At 36.8% G+C, this 15,261-nt stretch overlaps 1 protein-coding gene across 1 annotated transcript; it reads left to right on the plus strand.

The window, feature by feature from the left end:
• Positions 1 to 5,134: 5,134 nt before the first annotated feature.
• Positions 5,135 to 14,608, plus strand: LOC127661768 (protein Wnt-2-like). Its single transcript, XM_052152648.1, has 5 exons — positions 5,135 to 5,343; positions 5,693 to 5,913; positions 7,723 to 8,000; positions 8,155 to 8,419; positions 14,159 to 14,608. Exons 1-5 carry the CDS (start codon positions 5,261 to 5,263, stop codon positions 14,365 to 14,367), a joined length of 1,056 nt encoding a protein of 351 aa, XP_052008608.1. The 5' UTR covers positions 5,135 to 5,260; the 3' UTR covers positions 14,368 to 14,608.
• The last annotated feature ends 653 nt before the right edge of the window (positions 14,609 to 15,261 follow it).

Here is a 15,261-nt window from a genome sequence, read left to right on the forward strand (position 1 = left end):
GGAAGCTGGGACAGGCTTGACAAACACGTAGACATTTAACACTTTTCAGTGTGTAACAAAACAAAAACACACAATGCTTTACAGCCAGCTATGTATGAACATAAAGAGACACACAGACAGGCTTCATGCATCTCTTTCTCTCGTCTGCCGCTGTCTCCTCTCCTGAAATACTCCCGCTGCCCCTCAATGGAACGCGAGACCGTTGTGGCACATTCACCACATATCTTTCCAGCCTCGCTCTGCCAGACGCCACTCATCCCCACCACAGTCAATTATTAAATACACGTATTTTTCCAAATAAATGCATAGAAACCTGTACTTTAGTTGCACATGCATAAGGAGAACTGAGATTGTGTTTACAGGGTCCAGCTTGACCAAAGGAGACACCCTAATGGTGACATCACATGCAACAAAACAACATAAATGATACAACAAAAGAGCAAAAACTCTATGAATTCCTTTTGACCAAGGAAAAATAATTAAATAATTCAAGCGCAAATCATTGTGGGTATTCCCCTCAATTCTTTACACAATAGTTTGAGTTATTAACACTTAAAACAATTAAGTTGTGTATGTTTATAAGAAAAATAAGTTCAAGGAACTTAGATATTTGAGTTATGACCCCAAAACTTGACATTTTAAGTAATTAAGACAACTTGATTTTTCCAGAAATGACAATATTAGCGGTTACAGTGTTGAATGTGGCTTATGATATCAGATCAAACACATTCCAGTAATCCAGAATGGACTCTAATATTTTGAGATACTGGGTTTTGGGAGGATATTTTCACTGTAATCTTGGCAGAATGGGTAAAATAAGGTTTTGCTTAACAAAATTATATTAATAGAAAAACCTTATTAAAGTGAATAACCGCCTTTTTTTTCACCCCTTAAATTCTCTTTAGACAAATCACACAGAATACACTTTCCGGCATCTGCAACCAAACTCCAATATTGCTGACAGAGGAAAGGTCCGCAAGAGGTTTGCTGGTGTGCTTTTAGTGCTATCACAATCAAAGGAAACTGAAAAACTATTTTTGATGTTTTTATTTAGATTTATTTTTTTATTTATTTTTTTTTTCAATTTTATTTATTTTCAGTACAGCTTGTATTTTAAGTTTCCTCAGGATTTTATTAAGGATTATATGTTCTGCCTTTATGTTAGAAGTATGTTACGAGAACCCTGTTTGGGGTGCAGTTGTAGATTGTTATACAAGAATGTCTGCTAAATGTTCTATTGGTTTTTACAGAATATGCACTCTAGCGTAATAATAAACGTTTTCTCAACCTACAATGTTGTCCTTCCTATTGCTGGTGACAAAATTAATCTCCAACGTCAACGTCTATAACATCAGCACCTGCCAGTCACAGTTGCACAGCTGTCATTTTGTGTCATGAAAATCCAGTTGTAGCTGATTTTGCTGTGTGGCCTAAATAGAAAAGTGTATATCCGTCGCTGTCTGTGGTGCTGAAATGTCATTTCTAGGTGCAGCACCCCCTCATAGTTGATTTCTTGATGATTAGAGGAACATAATATATGTTATTAGCTGATTGCTTAATCAGTCATGTGTAATGTGTAATCTTCCATTGCTGAACTGGAAACAAAAGTGTGGGGAAGTGATGGGGCAATGAAATGAAAAACAGTATGTGCACTCTGTTTAATGTATGGACTTTTTGTAATAACTTTTTAAAGAGAAGTTCTATATTTACAAAAGGTTACTGTTATTAAAACAGGTGCTGCAACTCCATCTTAATTTCTGAGTGCAAGTTATAAATGTGTAGGGAGGATTCTAGGATTTCTGTCTTAACAGAGACTGAAATTAGTTGGTACAGAGGCACATTTTTGCATGAAGTGTGAGAGGTTAACGGTTCGAAACCAAATGTTTTCGAACAAATTCGAAACTGACTTTTTTTTTTTTTTTTTTTTACAAACCTAGTTAAATTATAACTGACCATCAGTACATCAGTGGCACATGATCAACTATTTTTAACAGGGCTGACAGTTGAGTTAATCAACAATTGCTTATGCATAAGATTGTCTGTCTCTGAAAAACATCTTATTAATTTCATGGTTTGTTCAAAGCATGGCACCTAATTAAATGCTGAGATCATCTCTCACCTGGGCTGGGGCATGAGGCTCTACAACTGCCTGTGGGTAAAGGAAGGTCAAACAGTTCCTGAAAGCTTGAATCTGAACTTTGAAGTCGAGCAACTAAAGTCTGCTGAAAGACCTGTCATGGACTTATTTTGGATAGTTTCCCAGAAATGTTCTGGTCTTCTGGACATTTTTCAGGGGTCATATAATGTTAGTTAAGAGGACAGAAAAAAAGGAGACCCATTTCCAAAAGTCTTAAAGAAGAGGTGTTGAAGAGGATCAGTTACTTCTAATACTGTGAAGATGTTTTTTTTTTTTTTTTGTATTATTATTATTCATTATGATTTGCACAGTCCAGCTAATTATCTAACACAGCCACTAAGTTGTAATGAAACCTCTGCTGAACACCCAAACAGCTCAAGTTTTGACAGTGCCACAAAGGTTTGCAAAATCACAGGTGCATACCATTTGGTAGCAAACACCTGAGTACTGAGTGTTTGTTAAATGAAAAACAACTGATTTAGCAAAGTGGATCAGAGTGGACAAACCTTTCATTGCAGGCCTTCAAATAGTTAATGTGTAAATTCACTTTATTAGGAACACTTATGCACCTTATTCATGTGCTTATTTATTCAGCCAATTGTGTGTTTGCAGTGCATAAAATCATGTAGATACAGGTCAGGAGCTTCAGGTAATGTTCACATCAACCATCAGAATGGGGGAAATGTGATTTTCAGTCATTTCTACAGTGGCATGATTGTTGGTGCCAGATGGGCTGGTTTGAGTATTTCTGTAACTGCTGATCTCTTGGAAATTTCATGCACAGCAGTCTCTATAGTTTACTCAAAATGGTGCCAAAAACATCCAGTGAGCAGCAGTTCTGTGGACAGAAAAACTTTGTTGATGTGAGAGGTCAAGGGAGAATGGCCAGACTTGTTCGAGCTGACAGAAAGGCTACGGTAACTCAGATAACTACTCTGTAGAATTGTAATAGCATCTCAGAATGCACAGTACGTTGAACCTTGAGGAAGATGGGCTACAACAGCAGACCAAATTGTTCCTAAAATAGTGCTCAGTGTGTGTAGGTATAGGTGTCTGCAGCCGATCTGATTATCTGACAATGAATGGCAGCCTATACTGCTGATAAAATAAGTCTTACACAATGGCTACAAAAAGACACAAATTATTTATGAAGACAAATAGGTCCAACATTATATTTTAGAAGTCTCAAAATTAGTAGTCTGCACATAAGTAAATTTAACCAGCTCTTCAACTGAGGCGGGTTCATCTTGTGAGATACATCTACACAGATAAAATTACGTCATTGCATTTAAACAAGGAAATAAAACAAAAGTCTATCTTTCACAAGAAAAAACAAACAAACATTGCAATTCATGAGCATTTTACAGGTTTAGAGTTTGCAAGCAATAAAGGTCACATTCCAACATCCGGGGGAAAAAAACGTTTGAATGTCTTTCTCCAAACGATCTAGCCTACATGAGAAATTCGGAGGGCTTTTATCACATAAAATAACATTAATCAATGCAGTCAAACTCGTTTAACTATATTAGACATTCTCTCTCAACCAATTATTTTCTAGGAACAATCCTATTTAAAAAAAAAAATAATACAAAATAAAACAAAACTGATAAGGTTTTCCTTATTGACTTGAAAAGCATAAAATTAGGCCAATTTAAATTCCATCATATTACAGATGACAAGACTTCTCCATGCTCTCGCGACCGCAGCTTTTCCACGGAGATCACGAGAAGAATCTGTTTTTTTCCCCTAATAATCTTGTTCCCATCGGTAGAAAGGACCTCACAATTCAAGGAAGTGGGACATATTAAATCTTTCACAAAAACTAGTGATCAAAGATCGAGGAAATTCCTTGCGACAATTGAATAGTTCGTAAGAAGTTCAAAAGAATGTGATAATCCAATTTCAATGCACACATCATCACGGGCAGATTTTTTTAAAGGGATAAAGAATAGTATTTGTGCTTTAAATCAACAAAGCCTTATTCTATGAGAAAGGAACACTTGTGTATTTTGCTACACTCACCGCAGATGTTTTGTTCCTATTTTACGTTTTCATCTATTTAATTTTCCATTTCTAACAAGATATAACAATCTGGGAATGTTCTTTGTTAATACCTCTCCATGCATGCCACTGTTTGTCGTGTATACTTAAGAGGACAACATGGGCTTTTTTGGGCTACAAATGTTTGAGAATGTCAATAGAACAATATGATGATAGTAGGCTAATATATGTTGTAATTATTATAATGATTAATAATAATATAGTAGGCTAATATATGTTGTAATTATTATTAGTAGTAGTAGTATACTAAACAAATAATAATAATTTATCATATTTAATTAATAATAATTAAATATATTATAAATAAATATAATAATATAGCTTATATTACTATTTATATTATTTGTATTATATATAAATAATAATTATCATTATTATATACAATAAAAATATCCTAAATATGTTATAAAATATATTACAAATATATTGTAAAATAAGATTTTTTTATTTATTTTTTTAAATAATATAGGTCTTGAAAAATAATTAACTAATAATACATTCAATATTTGCCATTTTTGTAATATCATCCTTATGTGTCAATCACTAGACCTATAGGCTCATGTACATATACGGTACATGCTAAAAGTGCTGGGTCTCAGGAGGATATGGATAGCCATTTCACGTTGGACCACATTCTATACTTTCGCTGCTTTGGACTATAGCCAAACCTGTGGCTGGTGTCAAGCTAGCCTGAACAGATACGTTCAGACATCTAATTTCTTCACTTCATTCCTGAGGCAGGACTGCGCCCACCCCTTGTGTAAGCAATTTAAACCTGATAGGAGATCATCAGCTATCTGCAGCACATCTGTCTCAACTTTAGACAAAGGAAGACCATCAGCTAGTCTCTGCAGCGCTATCACACTCCAGAATGCCTTTACGGTGAACTTCTCATTTGTGTCACGTCGCTGCAATGATTTTTGATAGGGGAGAATAAATAACCGATTTTCTCTGACCGCCTCAGCACTCAATGTGGTCACAGATGCATTCTGTTGAAATTATTGATGTTAAACTGCAGACAAGTGCCTGAACGAATGAGCATATCAATACAATTTTTATAATATGAAGCTGTTGCCAAGTGGAATATGTTTTTGTCTGTCCGTGGCAGTTTGCTGGTGCACATCAAGGGTCGACGCATCGTGGTGGTAGGTAATTTTATTTTTATTTTTTAGGATTTCATTCAGATTAAAAAATGTAATTATCATTTAAAGGATGATATGGGAAATAAAAAGTAATTTGGACTGGTTTCGACTATTGAAAATCTTCTCTCTGAAATTAAAGCAGGCTAAATAAAATTAATTATTAGTTGAATTTGGGAAATTTTTAATTCAACTTATCTTGTTGCCATTTAAAATGCGGACAAAACTATACGAAGAGCTATATATATATTTGTATTATTTTTAAGTGTGCCGAGTAGCCTACGCATTCATGCGTTGAAACTTGACTTTAAGAGATTCCCATCGCTCAGTCACTGTGCGTTCATCTTTTATGCAGGTACATGGGCACTCTTGGATCGCAAGTGATGTGTGACAACATCCCCGGGTTAATTAACAAACAACGCCAGCTGTGCCGCCAGCATCCCAAGGTGATGCAGGCAATTGGCGCTGGTATTAAAAACTGGATTGGAGAATGCCAGCACCAGTTCAGGAACCATCGGTGGAATTGCAATACCATGGCGCGCGAGCACAATCTTTTTGGGAAGCTTTTGCTTCGAAGTGAGTAAGACAGATTTATCTGTATTCTTTAAATTGAAACCGTGCATACAATATGTTCTATACACTCAGCCTGCAGTGAAATGCCTTATCTGATATCAGATCATATTACAGAATGTAAAACTTGATGAACTGCGTGGGTGAGCTTTTTGTCCCTTCTTTGCACATCTAATCGGAATTGTTCTGCTCACTGAAGAGTTTTTATATAGCCTAACACGTATCAGTTTTTCACAACATTGCAAACAGCACAATGTAATTCTGTGACCATGCATCTCAAGATGTCAAGATGTAATCTGAACAGATAATGCCCAAAAGGCATTATATCAAACCAGCAAATCGGGTGTAGCCTTTCCTTCTTATTGTATTTCATTTATAGAAGCCAATTTAGTCACAAAAGAGTGGATTGTTGTGTCTGATGAGTTGATTCAGAATTGCTTACAATGGGTGTAATTGTCTGTCTGTAGGCTTCTGACTGTTCGTGTCTGTGGCTCTATTTTTCTGATCCTGACTGAGTAAAATCATATTAATGGGAACATCCACAAATTAACTTTGTGTCTCAGGCCATAAGCTGCTCTACTCTTAAAAGTTAGGTTAAACCTTTGACTTTAATCTTCTTGCTTAAGGTATTCATACCACCCAGAGAGAATCCCAACTTCTCTGACACTGTGAACATCTACTTATTGTCAATGTCAACTCACTAATTTAAAACAATTGCAGGGATTTTGTGGCAGGCATCCTTCCTCTGACAAAGCTGCCAACCAAGAACCTCTTCAGTACACATGCGAAAAGCTGCCGCTAACAAACTTTGTTTCATGCTATCATTTGTTGCTGTTGTTATACACCGTGATGATCTGCATATACTTAAAAACTATGACAACCCCCCACCCCCCACCCCCAACCACACACACATTCAGAGATATTTATATCTATATATATTTGTTTTACTGGATTATGTGATTTGTATGGTTTCATTTATTTAATGTTGAAAATTGATTTGATCTGTAAAAGTAATGACTCAACAAATTTATTTGTAATAATTATTAGTCACTCACTGAGCACTTTATTAGGAACACTATGGTCATAATAAAGTGCCCAACGTGCTCTTCTGCTGTTGTAGCCATCTGCCTCAAGGTTCGACATGTTGTGCATTCTGAGATGCTATTCTGCACATTACAATTCTACAGAGTGGTTATCTGAGTTACTGTAGCCTTTTTTTCAGCTCAAACCAGTCTGGCCATTCTCCATTGTCCTCTCTCATCAACAAGGCATTTCCATCTGCAGAACTGCCACTCACTGGTTGTTTTTGGTTTTTGCCACCATTCTAATTAAACTATAGAGACTGTTGTGTGTGAAAATTCCAGGAGATCAGCAGTTACAGAAATACTCAATCCAGCCCGTCTGGCACCAACAATCATGCCACTGTCCAAATTACTGAAATGACATTTTCCCCATGCTGATGGCTGATGTGAACATTACCTGAAGCTCCTGACCCATATCTGCCTGATTTTATGCATTGCACTGCTGCCACATGATTGGCTGATTAGATAATGGTATGAATAATTAGGTGTTCAAGTGTCCCTAATAAAGTGCTCATGGAGTGTATGATTTTAAAGTGTATTTTAATGAAAATATTTTTTAACTTATTTAATAATTGTTTATGTCATTTATATTTATTATTTACTATTATATTCATAATTATATTTAGTTATGTTATTTAAATATTTGATCTTATATAAACAGTGTATTAATTTATATAACTCATACAGTACAATTTCTTATGCTCAGTGAACAGTATTACCTCTCTGTTTTCAGGCAGTCGTGAGGCCGCCTATGTCTACGCTATTTCATCAGCAGGTATGGTCCACACCTTGACCAGGGCGTGCAGTCAAGGTGAACTAGACACCTGCTCTTGTGACCCGGAAAAGAAGGGCTCATCTCAAGATGCCAAGGGAGCTTTCGACTGGGGTGGGTGCAGTGATCACGTTGACCATGCAATCAAGTTCACTCAGGTCTTCATTGACGCCAAGGAGAGAAAGGAGAGGGATGCCCGGGCACTCATGAACTTGCACAACAACCGTGCAGGGAGGAAGGTAACAATGCTGCTTTCTTACAAGACGCTGTTGAGACACGTATTCCCTCTTGAGGGTTGAAGAGACAAATAGTTATAAATGACCATACTCTCATGCAATCACAGACTGATCACTCAGAGTTTAACATTCTTTCCTCTATTATTCTTCTATACAGGCAGTGAAGCGCTTTATGAACCTAGAGTGTAAATGTCATGGTGTCAGCGGGTCATGCAATGTGCGTACCTGCTGGTTAGCCATGGCTGACTTCAGGCAGACTGGTGACTATCTGCGCAAGAAGTACAACAATGCCATTCAGGTGGTGATGAACCAGTATGGAACAGGCTTTGCAGGTGCCTACAGGATGTTTAAGAGGCCCTCCAAAAATGACCTAGTATACTTTGAAGACTCACCTGACTACTGTATATGGGACCACGAGTCTGGTGAGTGTGACAGGGCTCTTATGGCATAAATTACAATTACTGTAACAAATAAATATGGATTTAAAGGAATGGTTCTCCCAAAACGGATGATTCTCTGATCATTTACTCATCAATTACTTTCTTTCTTCCACAGAACAAAAACAAAGACATTTTGATATGTTTATATCCATACAATGCAAGTCAATGGGGACCAAAATTTTCAAGCTCCAAAAAGGACATAAAGGCAGCATAAAAGTCAACAAACAACATGGTTTAATCCATGTCTTCTGAAGCCATGCGATCAGTTTTGGGTGATAAACAGTTCAAAGTGTAACTTGCTTTGTGCATATGTCAATCAAGCTTCTCTCATGAACATACCAAGGAGACTGCAGATGTCAAGATTTATAGTGAATAATTAGTTGCATTATGGTTTGTTTCTCTCAAAAACATTATTGTATTTGTTCAAAAGACATGGATAAAACCACTCGAGTTGCTGCATTTATGTCCTTTTTGGATCTTGAACGATTTGGACCCCATTGACTTGCATTGTGCGTGGATAAAAACAGATTATATGTCCTTCAAAATATCTATGTATTCTGAAGAAGAAAGTAAGTCATATGAGTTTGAGACAGCATATCATTGTAAATGATGAAAGAATCATAATTTTTGGACAAACTATCCCTTTATAACTATCACTTTATCCTGAAGTGTGGAATTTCTTCATCACTAGTGTCACCAAACGAAACTGCAAAAATATTGATTGTTTTCAAACAGGTTTCCTAAACTGTGCATCCTCCACTGGTCAGACAAACCGATAGTCCCATCTCAAATTCACGCCATTAGTAGAGCTAATGTTGCTATGTCAGCCTGTTCGGAATGCTCAAACAAATAAAGCAATTTTTATAGCTCCACAAAGTATAAACCCACAGTGTGAATGGCTTAGTAATAGCTGCCATTGCATATTAAACTGAGATAGGAGTATTTTAACACCAAACAATTACACCCATCACATTTAAGGAGGTGAATTAAGATAATAAATCAAATCTATCATTACACACTGTGGGTCACAGTTTGAGTCTACACCCTGCAAGCCTCCAACACTCTGCTTAAAATTGGTAAGCCATTAGTCTTGCCCCCAAACACAGAGAGGATGTAATCAGAGGACGAGAGCTATTTAGCTGGTTATTCCATACACAATAGTCATAACCTAATCCTGTAACCTGACTGCAGGTAAAGATTCCCTCCCTAAGGCAGAGGTTTATCTCTTTGTACCTTTTGGGGTGTGTGTGTGTGTGTGTGTGTGTGTGTGTGTGTGTGTGTGTGTGTGTGTGTGTGTGTGTGTGTGTGTGTGTGTGTGTGTGTAAGCTGAATAAAACCAGGTGTACCTATGTGGGAAACAGTAAGGGAGGGGGTGCCTGTCAGACTGCAGATGATCCCTGCTATCAGGTGATGCTGTGTTTAGACACATTACCACAGTTTTGTGGGCAGAACAGGAGTTGAAATATAATCCCTACGTGCAAATGCTATAAATCACAGCCTTCCACGGCACCTCTTTTTTGCCTAAAACTTGCAGGAATATTTACAGAGGTAGGTCATGTCTCTCTCAAGTGCCCAGAAGTATTTTCCCTGAAACATAGGTTAAACCCATTGTTTTATTTAACCCATGTATTATTATCCATGTTCCATCATTTCATTTATACTCATATACATGTTGCATAATCAAACTGGATAGTTCACCTGAAAATGAAAATTCTGTCATCAATTACTCACCCTTATTCCGTCTCAAACTCAGATTACTTTTTTTCTACAGTGGAACACAAACGATAGATATTTTAATGGAGAAATGATTTGTTTATATCCATAAAATAAAGTCAATAAAATCCAGTGGTTTAAACCAGTAATGATAACATTTTTCACTATAAATCTTGACATTGCAGTCTCATGATTTGAAACTTGTTTACACTATCTTGCTCTTGACGCATGCGCACTGTGTGTACAGTTCTATGTGCATGCGTTAAGAGCAAGGAAATGTCAAGATTTATAGTGAAAAAGGAGTTACATCATATCGCTTCAGAAGACATGGATTAAACCACTCAAGTCGTATGGATGGCCTTTATGCTGCCTTTATGTCCTTTTTGGAGCTTGGAATTGTTAGACTCCATTGACTTGATTTGCATTGATATATTCACATTATATTTCTATAAAAGAATTATCATAATTCGTGTTTCGCAGAGGAAAGAAATTCATAAGAGTTTGAGATGGCATAACAATTATAATTATTAAGTGAACTATTCTAAATCCATTTGACTTTCTTAGGCAGAATGTTAGAGTTTGACAGCCTTTGTCACCATTCACTTTCATTGTATGGAAAAAAGATGCAATGAAAGTGAATAGTGTCTGAGGCTAAGAGTCATACGGGTTTGGAATAACATGACTAAATTAAATTATTCATTGTGGGATAAACCTTCATATTTATATCATTTTTTTACATGGCCCTCTTACTTTTGCCTGGCTTACATCTTGTACAATTACCTTGTCTCAATCCCCTACAGTTAAACATTAAAGTTTTGGGAAAACAAAAAAAAGGATGATCACCATATTATAGTGTTGACCCCTCTAGTCTATTGGCTTGTGAGAAACTTTCTGGCTGAGCAATCTGATGTGTTTTAGGAGACATAGACTATACCTCCACTGCATAAGTGTGAAATCAATTACCAGTTCCCAGCATGGTCACACATGTTAAACTCATCTCTTGGCACCCTCTCATCTTAATTCAATAAGCAGATGCACACTCAGGTACAGGCTGCCCATGATAAACGATATCAGCCCAACATACCAGCCTGATGAACTGCTGTTGGGCGGGAGTGGCCATGTCATGCCTAGACACATGCCTGCCTACTTGGAATTGAATTCAGTAGACTAGCAGTGACATACTAATGCTGGTGCTACTGGCACTATAAAGCTTGTTGCAGCTAAAGGCTTTCTTTCTTGCATGGAACACTAAATATGTTGGGCAGTAAGGTTGTCACAAAACCAACATTTCAGTAGTCAGTACCATTACCAGTGAAATTTCAACCCTTGATACTTATTTCGATACCACAGCAAAAACTAATATGAACTACTTTGTCAATTAAGTAAGCATTGTTTCACGTTCTCAAGTAATTATTATAGATAAGTAAACAATCTGTAATAAAATTAGAACAAAGCGACAAGGACAAATAAAACAATTGAACAAAAGGTCCTTTACATTTTTAAAGAGCAGTATGAAATATTCAAGGAAACATTCAGAAATTGAAGTAATGAATTGTAACATAAATCAATTTACATACCGTTTTTACATACTTTTTTTAAGGCTACTAAAATTATCCAGCCAAGAGCTGTGAGTGGTTTTGTTGTTTTCTCATTAATGTTGTGTGATTAAAATCAACACAGTAGACGATGGCAGGCAGGGGCTCATTAACGCATGGGCTTATGCAGTCACTATGCAGTCACACTTTTCTCCCCCGTTGACGTTCGCAGGAACACATCTAAATGCGTTTAGGTGGAGATGCTTATATAAACACGGAGATGGTGCGTAACAGTGAACACCTGTTTAGCCTCTGGGCTCAGCAGTACCTTAATACAGTCTGTTAGGCTGCATTTACACTGCAAATCCTCATGCACAGATCTAATATTTTGATACAAATCCACTTTTTTGTCACACTTTAGGCATAAATGACTTTGTTTACATTAATACCTCAACAAGCCAGGTATTTTGAATTAATTTTTAAATGTACTGGACTATTTAGGGCAGCACCTATCCACATTACCACAGGCACATTCAGAGCATGTAAAACAATTGCCTGTCAGTCAAAGTGTGCAGGTACCTAAATAAGTTGGTGCTTGGTTCTAGTGGTACTGCAGAATGTTTTGTATCGTTACTGGTGCTGTCAGTCGATTAAATGTTTCGCCATTAAATGCGATAATTCACAGATTTTTAAAGTGCTGAAATTTGACTCTAAATATACACTGCCGGCCAAAGAAAATGTCCATACTCTAATATTTAGTTGGACCGCCTTACAGTGCGCATGATCCTTCCAGATTTTAATAATGCATTGGACAGTTCCTAACTCAATTCCAGTGATTTCAGCAATCTCCTTAGTTGTTTTCTGTGCTTGATGTAGGCCAATATGGCCCCTTCTGATACACAGTAAGATATTTTACATCTGCGTCTGCCAACATGGTTGTTTAAGAAATGAGAAGCTACACACTGCATCAGTTAGGGTTAAAAGAATTGTTGGCAGCTGAAACATCTTAATCACTGCAATAATGATTCAATCATAGGCTCTTAAGTATCTGCTTATTTAAATCCAATTGCCGACTTTTTTTTTTTTTTTGGCCTGGCAGTGCACTTCTTTTCCTGTAAAATACATTTATTTATTTATAAAAAAATATAAATAAATAAATACATTTTAAAAACATATATAACAATATAATGCTTTATTAACATTTTCCAAACAAAGCCTTCCACGGTATAAAGATAGAAATGCAATAAAATAGCACAGATTCACAATAGCACTGCTTTGAACTCCACATGAAAAGCACTTGCAGATAAAAAAGTCTCATTCTGCATTTTGGTAAAAGATCATTAAAATGAGCCTTACTTAGGCTGAAAAATACTTGATTTCTGTCACAAGTTCCATCTAGGCTTGTTTTGTACAAAAAATAGCATTAAGAGCTCCTTTCCCCATCTCTTTCTCATTGGCACCAAATCACTGCTATCTGTGTTTGTGGTGTGTCCGTCAGTGTAATAACTCTCGGCTGACACGTCACAAAGTTTCTGTCCCTTCCAACCAGTGTTTATGCTGTTTTAACAGTAAATCCGTTAATCGTGATTTAGAAAAATTAATGTGTTAAACTTTTTAAACTAATCAGTTGTATTAGCATGTTAATTTTGACAGCTCTAATCATTACATATTTTTTACATTTAGTATCAACTTACTTTTGACATCCCTATTAAGCAGAATGTTAGCCTCAGTCACCATTCGCTTTCATTAAATCTTTTTTCAATACAGTTAAATTAAATTGTGACTGGGGCGTGCTTTCCGTTTGTTTTCAGAGTGTAGTAATAAATGATGACAGAATTTTCACTTTTGGATCTCTATAAGGGATATTCTCACCTCAAAATGTTAGAATTTTTTTACTAAGACTTTTCTGAGTGAATCAGTGGATGTTTGCATAGTTTTGAGTCTTGATTGTCATTTAAGGATCCTTATGAACAAAGGCAGCAGACTGTCACTCAAAGGGGGCATGAAAGCAAGGGTTTATACAAGGTCTTTAGCAATTTCTATATCAGCAACAATCAGAGTCAGCCTTATAGAGGGTGGGGTTTTTGAGATTAGAGCCGTTGAAATGAGTACGTGATGAAGACTCAGAGTAATGGCTGATAGCTTCTATCATCAGTCCCTCATCTCAGCAAGGACCAAGCGGTCATCATTTTACATGGCACAGACGAACCCAGCTTCTTCAAGACAGCTCTGTCTGGACACTGTCAGACATGGTTATTCAGTTGAGGTCTGCTTGCTTCAGGAATTTTATCAAACATTCTCAACTTTAATAGTCTCTGACATGACGGCCTGGGATTACCAATGACCAACAATGCCCAGGGTATAAAAATATGCTTTTTTTGATTGAGGACCTACACCTTTTTGATGTAGCTATGGAGATTATCTCTCTAAAATCTAATTATGATGTCTCATCTTGATTTTTGTTTGGTTGCAGGCTCTTTGGGCACAGGTGGGCGAGTGTGCAACCGTACATCTCGAGGGGCTGACAGCTGTGAGGTCATGTGTTGTGGGCGGGGATATGACACATCACGCATGAGCCGCACCACCAAGTGTGAGTGCAAGTTCCACTGGTGTTGTGCTGTTCAGTGCAGGGACTGCCATGAGGAAGTAGATGTGCATACCTGCAAAGCCCAGTCATCATGACCCTACAACTTCTGCACTTGATTTAAAGTTCAGATGCCAAACCTTTGAGCAAGGTTTACAGTGCTTACTTTTATTAGATTATATAGATAAGACATCGCAGCATGGCAAACACAAATGTCCAACTTATTACAACAACACAGGTTTGATCTTTCAGATCCATTTTGTATCACAACTGATTTTAAAGTCTAAAGTAGATGTATCAGGCAACCATTGTTTTGTCATCTTTACTCATTATTTTAATTTTCTGACCATAATAAAAATATTTATTACTGCTTTGGAGTATAATTATGTTTATCTTAAATGTATTTCATATTTTAAAATGTAAATACGAACTATATGTAATTTAAAATAAAGCTTACATGATATGTTGGATTGCTGTCTAGAATGTTTGTTATCCTGTTTTGGAGTAAATAGACCTAATAAACTAGTCATTACAACAAATGCAGTAGAGATTACATTTTGACAGTAGTTATGTTTGTTACAGATGTTAGACATTATATGTGGAGGTGGGGGCGTGGTTTTTTTCTCGCATCTAGAAGGGAACCACAGGGCCTTGAAAGTTTCGCGAGAGCCTCGTTTGCTGTTTTTAAGGTTGGGGCGAGGGTAGTTTTAGGGGTAGGGTTAGGGTAGGGGTAACTGTGGGGTTGCTGTGGGACTCAAAATAAACAACAAGAAAAAAGAATGTTATGAATATGTTAGAATGAACAGAATATAGGTTGTACTCCTCGAGTGATTTTTCCACCAGTATACCTTTGTGGATTCTGCTTCCTGCTATAAAGTGGATTTAACTCTGTTGGATACTAGGCAAGAGATGGGTCAAAATGATAGAAGCATTCATGGTAAGGGATTATAAAGATTCAAATTATGGCCTGTATATGCTGGTATTTACAGACG

The sequence above is a fragment of the Xyrauchen texanus genome, chromosome 21 (assembly GCF_025860055.1).
Source record: "Xyrauchen texanus isolate HMW12.3.18 chromosome 21, RBS_HiC_50CHRs, whole genome shotgun sequence".
NCBI classification, from domain to species: Eukaryota; Metazoa; Chordata; class Actinopteri; order Cypriniformes; family Catostomidae; genus Xyrauchen; species Xyrauchen texanus.

What these genes read in the sequence shown, in the direction of transcription:
- LOC127661768 (XM_052152648.1), top strand. Translation starts at nt 5,261, where the DNA reads ATGAAGCTGTTGCCAAGTGGAATATGTTTTTGTCTGTCCGTGGCAGTT. An exon ending in AGGGTCGACGCATCGTGGTG is followed by an intron (nt 5,344 to 5,692) that starts GTAGGTAATTTT and finishes TCTTTTATGCAG; the next exon opens with GTACATGGGCACTCTTGGAT. An exon ending in ACAACCGTGCAGGGAGGAAG is followed by an intron (nt 8,001 to 8,154) that starts GTAACAATGCTG and finishes TCTTCTATACAG; the next exon opens with GCAGTGAAGCGCTTTATGAA.